The following is a 7,409-nucleotide window of genomic DNA, read 5'->3' as shown; positions in this document are numbered from 1 at the left end:
ATCCCTTTTAAAATTATTTAAGAACACATTCAAATAGAATTCTTTTACCTTATTTAACAATAACTTAATTAGTTTTTGAAGTAATTTCGTAATTAAAATTCCTCTTTGTGACTAAACAAGGCAATGCACTTATTTTTTCTTTTCTTTTTCGAAAATAACCAAATTTTGATTTTAAAGTTTACTAAGTATTACCTAAATGAACCTACTTATTATTATCTCTATAAAGAATCTACGAAAATTTCGAAGTTCAAATCTCTTATATCTTTCAATTCAAGTCAAATGAGGAAAATAATTGTAGGGAAGATTAATCCAAACTAAATTAGGAAATCTTTACCGTGAAGGCAGAAGCTTGTAATTAATTTTATGAAAGAAAAAAATAATTGAAACGGAATGAAATCCTAACTTTTCACTAATTCTACTTTAACTCAATTAAGGAAGTATTTTCACTAATCCTATATAACTACTAAGTTCGAACGAAAAAGAAATATTACGCCTGTCTTCACTATATTTTATCTACATTAATCTCATCATTCGGCACTCAATTTCATCGTTTTTGTTTAATGCATAAATTCATGAGATGAAAAGGTTGAGATTATCATCATCAATGTCTCATATTCAGCTATTAAACATCATGCGTTTTCAGCCAAATTTGTCGTTAGTTATGGATTCTTTCTCGGCTGCAATCGAAGCATTCTCTGAACACCCGCTTTGATCTTTTTTCCACGTCACACACTCTGGTTTTTTGTTTTCTTCTAGTCCGAGTTTAAGCTACGATGGATTACGGGTCACGCAGAGTTGAAGAGAAATCTCCATGTGGTAGGTTCGTTAGATACAGTGACGTGTTAGGTGAAGGCGCTTTTAAAGAGGTGTACCTAGGGTTTGATCAAGTTCAAAACATTGAAATTGCGTGGAACCAAATAAGTTTTCATGGAGAAGATGGTAAAGCATTATTAAAAACACCAGAAAAGTTGTTCTCTGAGGCTGTTCTATTGCAATCTTTAAACCATGAGAGGGTTATGAAGTGCCTCTCTTACTGGTTTGATTCCGAGGCCAAAACTCTAAACATGATCACAGAATTATTCCCTTCGGGCAGTTTGACAAAGTATATGTTGAAGAGTAATAACGGGACTGGTATTGACTTGGGGAATATTAAGAACTGGGGTAGGCAGATTCTTGAAGGTTTGAGCTTTCTTCATGGACAGAACCCGAAGATCATTCATAGAGACATCAAGTGTGATAATATTTTTGTTCAGAGTGGTGGGAAACAGGTTAAGCTCGGAGATTTTGGGTTGGCGATTCGTCTTATGGAGGGTGATTTCGTCACAGAGGTTAAGGGAACGCCTCAATTTATGGCTCCTGAGCTCTACGATGGTGAATACAATGAACTGGTGGATATATATGCATTCGGGATGTGTCTTCTTGAGATGGTTACCGGTGAATATCCATATAAGGAATGCATCAATCAAGGGCAAATACTTAGGAAAGTGTATATTACTGGTGAAAAACCTGCATCTCTTGGAAAGGTTAAAGACTCAAGAGTGAAGGATATCATTGAGAAGTGTTTACTTCCCATGTCTGTTAGGCCATCTGCAGACGAGTTGTTGCAAGATCCATTCTTTCTGTACAATGGTGGATCATCAACATTGGACGCTTGTGCTCCTACAGCGAGTTTTGTAGTTAGTCATCCTTTCAGGGGAATACAGTGTTGTGCAAGGGATATTAAGAATTTATGTTTGGCGTGATGATTGTAGGATGAATCGCACACTTTCTTGTTTAGGAATAAGGCGTAGTTGATTGATTGATTCTTTTCCAAATGTAAGTATTGCCTTTTCATTTAAACAGTTTCATAATGGAAAAGGAAAAGACAGTTTCATATCTTCTTTGAAGTATCATAAGGTAAGCTAAAATGTAGAAGTGATAAGTTAACGAGCTACTTGTCGCGACAGCTGATGAGGTAGATGGTGTGGTTGGTCCAGCGCCAAATACTCTCGATCCACTTGCATTACTTATGTTCAGAATAGATGCATTTGTGCTGTAAAATTCCCAAGATAAGTCAGAATTTCTCTGTTAAAGAAAAGAAGTATATAAGAATTAAGTTACCTTGTTGATGGATATTGACATGAACCACCACCTGCACACAACATAATATAATTAAAGTAATTAAAAGAATGTTCTCTTAAACAGTTTAAACTTTTAAATGATATGGTGACGCATTTCAATAAGTAATACGTCATAACGACATAGACACATAGTACTTGACTAATAACAAATGTGACTAGCTTACTGGGGTCAGTATTGGTAGTAATAGCAGCGCCATCAAAATTGCAGCTATTTGGAATTGGATTTTTCTGGTAGTAGTTGTTGAATGCATACGAAGCGTGATCTCGGAGAGTGTTAGGTTTGTAGCAGCTGCCACCAGACTGAATTTCTGAGCAATCAGCACCACCATAGCCACAAGCATAGTCTAAAGCAACCTGCAGTTATAGCGAATCCAGGATTTAAAGTCGGTGGATTATAAAGTCCGAGCTAGATACATTGTGTTCTTTTGAACTTGTTGCATCTAGTCTAGATCCGCCCAGTGGCGGATGTAGCACTGGACCACTAGGTTCATCTGAACCCAGTACTTCTGACGCGGAGCATAGATTTATATGCAAAAATCTATTCAAATTGCAACAAATTATAGGTCTGAACCCATAGCTTAAAAACACAATGAGTTCAATGCTAATAGCCTTAAAGGTTGAAATTAAATTCTGGATCCGCCTCTGGATCCTCCACTAACCTGCAGAGCAATTTGCGAAGCAGCTCGGCTAGCAATACACCAGCTCGCGCCTGAAGGCACCGGAGAATTGGTTATCGCAGGTGTCATTACTGAATTAGTCGGGCCAGTGGGAGTCGAATCTGGATTTGAGATTGTTGGATTCAGGACAGGAGTGGATGTGGTAGGATTTCCTGTTGGAACTGTTGTTATAGGAGTTGTTATATCCTTTTGACTACTAGAAATTGTGTTAGACTTCTCAAATTTCTCCTCTACTTGGTATAACATTTTCTTCTGCTCTATGAATTCTTTTGGTGTTGCATTTGAACCTGTAAGGAGCAAAGGAACTTTTACTGTCAAAACAAACTACTAGTTAAATGTGCATCAAAAGTTTATATTTGGGAACAGACTATTGTAACCTACGGTCGAAAGGGAGCCTTGGAGCAACAGTAAAGTTGTATCCGTGTGACCTATAGGTCACGGGTTCGAGCCGTAGAATCAGCCATTGATGATTGTGTCAAGGTAGGCTTCCTACGTTACACCCCTTGGGGTGCGGGCCTTCCCCGGACCCTGCGTGAATGCGAAATGCTTTGTGCAGCGGGCTGCTCGACGACTATTATAACCTATGGGGATGACATTTCTGGTTTTATGTAATTATGACTACTTTATAAACTTTAGGTAATACTCCTATAAGTTACTGGAAATAGTTATCTCTACAAGAAATGTAGTTGTACAACCCCCCCCCCCCCCCAAACCAATCCCCTACCCAAAAAAAAGCTATTGTTGCTCGGATTCTTCAGATCACCGGGTGCATACTGGATCCTCGAAGAATAGTGCATTTTTGGAGGATCCGACACGAGTCCAGCAATATTTTTGGAGAGTCCGTGCAACATAACTCAAAAGAGCTAGTGGCTTGAATGTCTAATCATGTGTAAAATGTGAAAAGATATCTAGAATGGTTTTGTTTAACTATGTTGTACGGAATCTCCAAAATACTGCCGAACTCGCGTCAGATCCTTAAAAGATACACTACTTTTGGAAGATCCAACACACACCCGACGATATTTTCGAAGAGTCCGAGCATTATAGCCTGTTTAACAGAGTTGAAGTAACATATTCTGTTAAAGAAAATGAGCTGCAATTACTACTTCCTAAGTTTGGCTTTCAACTTAACATGCAAATTCTATGAATCAAAATTACAAAGCAGAGGAATAATAGAAGAATAACAAAGAATAAGGTAGCCTTTTGTAAAAGAAAGTTGTGCAAATGAAAGAGACAAGGTTCATTCACCTGAACAGATACAAAGAGAACTGAGTTGAATAAATATAAGATTGCTGAGAATTCTTGTACTTATTGTTCTAAAGTTTCCAACTTTCTTCATCTTCTTTTGTACTATTATATTCTGCTCTTAGTTTCCCTTGAAAGTGAGGAGGACAAACCAGACCATGTCAAAAACAAGAAACCATGATTATTTTCTAGCAAAGCAGATGATGTTTTGTGTATATATATCAATAGCTTTTAATTTATATAGCAGAAAATATAAAGAACTTTATAATATCAATATATCTAGTAACACTCATTTTTTAGGATATTGATCTCATTTTTTTTTCCATGAATGGTTACTTGTTACTCCCTCCGGTTCACAATAAGTGACCAATTTGCTTTTTCATTTTGGTTCAAAATAAGTGTCCAGTTATGTAATCAAGAAAGAATTCAATTTGTTTTTACAAAATAACCCCTATGTACATATCCCTAAAAAATTTTCTTACTCCTTACATTAAATGTTTAATTAGGGGTAGTTTAGTCATAGTAGGTATTTTTGTATAGAATTTAGTATTTTCTTAATGGGCGTGCTAAAAGCAAATTGGTCACTTATTGTGAACCGGAGAGAGTATTATTATTTAGCTGATTCTATAGTAAAAATGGCAGCTTGATGCATAAAGTATCTCGCGTTCGCGTAGAATCCGAGGTAGGTCCGCACCCCAAGGAGTATGATTTAGACACCCTACCCTGTTACAGCATTAATGGCTACTTCTACTGATTTGATAGTGTGAAATTCTTTTTATAATGTCATTGTATAAAAGTTAAATTCATACCAAATATTGAGTTGTACCTTTTTTTTTTTTACTTCTTTTATATTTTTAAGTTGTGCCATAATATAGGTTTGTGGTGTAGGGGTAGGAAGCAAGAAAAAGAAGGTGCAAAAAAGGGAAGAAGAAGTGGGAAGAGGAGAAGACAAGAAAGTGAAAGAGGGAATTGTTTGGAATTTAAGTGTGGGGTGTGAGTTGAAGTTAGTGATGGTAGTAATGATGATAATCTTATGTGCAATTTCCTCTTTTTCTTTTTTTGTGACATTTTTATTCACTATTTCATAGGACCAAATCAAGCACCCAATAATAGCCGACTGATGCTTCCGTTTCTGACTTAATAATTTTGGTTCGAACTCTATATATATATATATATATATATATATATTACTTCTTCTCCTGCTGCTTCTCACATACCTAACCCCCCCCCCCCCCCCCCCAAAACTTTATCTATGCTAAAAGGACCAACCATAGTCCCAGGTCTCTTGTACAAAAAGTTGTCATCATGAACCCCCAATCCCATCACCTCTTAATCCGGAGGTCTCGGGCTCGAATTCGAGTAGTGGCAATGGAGAAACAAAACCCCTAGTAGAGTGCACGTTCCCCTTTGATAAACCCTGCACTGCGCGAATATGAATTAATTGTGCCAGTGAGCATTGAATATCAGGTAATCTATACCAAAAAATATTGTTATGCAATTTTAAGTCAAGTCTTGTAATTTCACGTTTAAATTAAGATAATAGACGAAATAACAAGGTGAAACTTAAACAACAAATTAAGACAATAAACCATCCACAGTCCCAGGTCTTTGTACATTGGAAAAAGTTGTTAGGATAACACTCTTAATCCGAGGTCTCGTGCTCAAGCTCGAGCAGTGTGAATGGAGAAACCAAAACCCCTAGTAAAATGCGTTTCTCCTTTGATGAACCCTACGCTGCACGGATATGAATTAATCGTGCGAGTGAGCACTGAATATCAAGTGACCTATACCAAAAAAATTCAATTATGCAATTTTAAGGTCAAGTCTTTATAATTTCATGTTGACATTAAGAGAAATTTTTCAACACATTAGACTAATTCGAAATAATTTGTTTTTTGAAAAAATTGTCAGGCTAACTTGCTTAGCATTCCACTCCAATAATTTGCTCTTAAAGATGCTAATTATGGCCTTTTGCTATAGTTGCGGCTCTATTTATGTCTTTTTCTGCAATTTCAAGGAAAATTTTCGTCAAAAAGTGAAAATTCAAGTCTGCAACTGCTCCCACAGTTAAATAAACTATTGAAAACTAATGATGAGTAATCTACCCAAATCCTAGCTAAAATAAGTACTTTTGATCAATTTTTAAAGTTCTTAGGGTCTGTGTGTATAAAAAATTATCTTTGTGGGGCTCCTTTGTAAACTGCATGTAAAGTGAGTTCTTATTGTGTCCCTTGGGATTAACTAATCTATGTGGGGGCATGCATTTGATGGAGATCATAAAAAGAGGCGGAGCTAGAGCATTAGGTATAGAGTTCGGATAAAGTAATTTTTGTTTAGATCTTATATTTGTATTAGAAAATCTATTAAAAATATATAAATACTTCCTCCGTCCAAATTTACTTGTTCACTGTACTAAAAATAGAGATTTTACTTTTACTTATCCAGTTTGAAAAACCAATGGATAATTTGCTACTTTATACTTATTTTACCGTTCTTGTTAAGTACCACTTATTTTCAGTTCATTTTTCAACAGATAATTAATAGGGGTGATATAGTAAAATTACTATGTTATTTATTGTTTCTTAAGGGGAGTGATCGGAGGCGGACTCAGGATTTTTACGCAATGAGGGCACAATATTCTATTCAACCAGAGGCGGATCTAGGATTTTTATAACAACGATGCACCACTAAAGAAAGGAGAGAATAAAACATATTAAGTGGGATTTGAGCCTTGCTCTTCTAGGTAAATAACTCACCATTCAACCAGTGCACCATTTAGCCTCTTTTAGGGATGGCAAACGGTGCGGGGCGGTGCAGTTGCGGGGCAGACCCGCACACACCCGCAAAGACTCCAACCCGGCGCGCCCCGCCCTGCAAAACAAAATTTATTGTTTTTAACCGCCCCGCCCCGCCCCGCCCCGCATATATTTTTTTTAATTTTTTTTAATTTGGTACCTTTTAATAATATTTTGTAATTTCTTAAATCCATATTAGTAGTTTGGTAAAATACTAATATTTTGTAATTTCTTTAATTTGACTACTGATTCATCTTGTCAACGCTCGTGGTCTCAAAAACAGCGAATTCTGGGGTATTGATTCATTACTCTTGTGTTCTCTTTCGTTTATTGCTACTTTGCTGTAGGATGAGCAAAGTTGCATTTAATATAGTATTATAAATTAATTATTTTATATAAGTATATTCAGTAGAAGATTGACTTTTCAAACAGTATTCGTGTCGTTTAAATTGTGACATCTTCTGAGTATTTTGATTTAATAGTTGGTATTATGAATTGGTGTTGCTATATATGGTGCAGTGGTGGAATAGATCCATATGTTTTACTTCAATATAGAGCTCAAGAACGCAAGA

At 36.2% G+C, this 7,409-nt stretch overlaps 2 protein-coding genes across 2 annotated transcripts; one reads left to right on the top strand and one right to left on the bottom strand.

Annotated features, from left to right (window-relative positions):
* Nucleotides 1-518: 518 nt before the first annotated feature.
* LOC109205728 (glucan endo-1,3-beta-glucosidase 3-like) lies at nt 519-4,269 on the bottom strand. Its single transcript, XM_019368470.1, has 6 exons — nt 4,046-4,269; nt 2,780-3,084; nt 2,285-2,474; nt 2,101-2,131; nt 1,935-2,032; nt 519-1,659 (listed from the first exon to the last, which is right to left on the bottom strand). Exons 1-6 carry the CDS (start codon nt 4,134-4,136, stop codon nt 1,463-1,465), a joined length of 912 nt encoding a protein of 303 aa, XP_019224015.1. The 5' UTR covers nt 4,137-4,269; the 3' UTR covers nt 519-1,462.
* Nucleotides 774-1,438, top strand: LOC109205720 (serine/threonine-protein kinase WNK8-like). Its single transcript, XM_019368465.1, has 2 exons — nt 774-1,371; nt 1,425-1,438. Exons 1-2 carry the CDS (start codon nt 774-776, stop codon nt 1,436-1,438), a joined length of 612 nt encoding a protein of 203 aa, XP_019224010.1.
* Nucleotides 4,270-7,409: the final 3,140 nt, after the last annotated feature.

Source organism: Nicotiana attenuata, unplaced genomic scaffold (genome assembly GCF_001879085.1).
Source record: "Nicotiana attenuata strain UT unplaced genomic scaffold, NIATTr2, whole genome shotgun sequence".
Taxonomy (NCBI): domain Eukaryota; kingdom Viridiplantae; phylum Streptophyta; class Magnoliopsida; order Solanales; family Solanaceae; genus Nicotiana; species Nicotiana attenuata.
The sequence above is the reverse complement of the archived record's forward strand: the minus strand, read 5'-3'. Positions and strand labels throughout refer to the sequence as shown.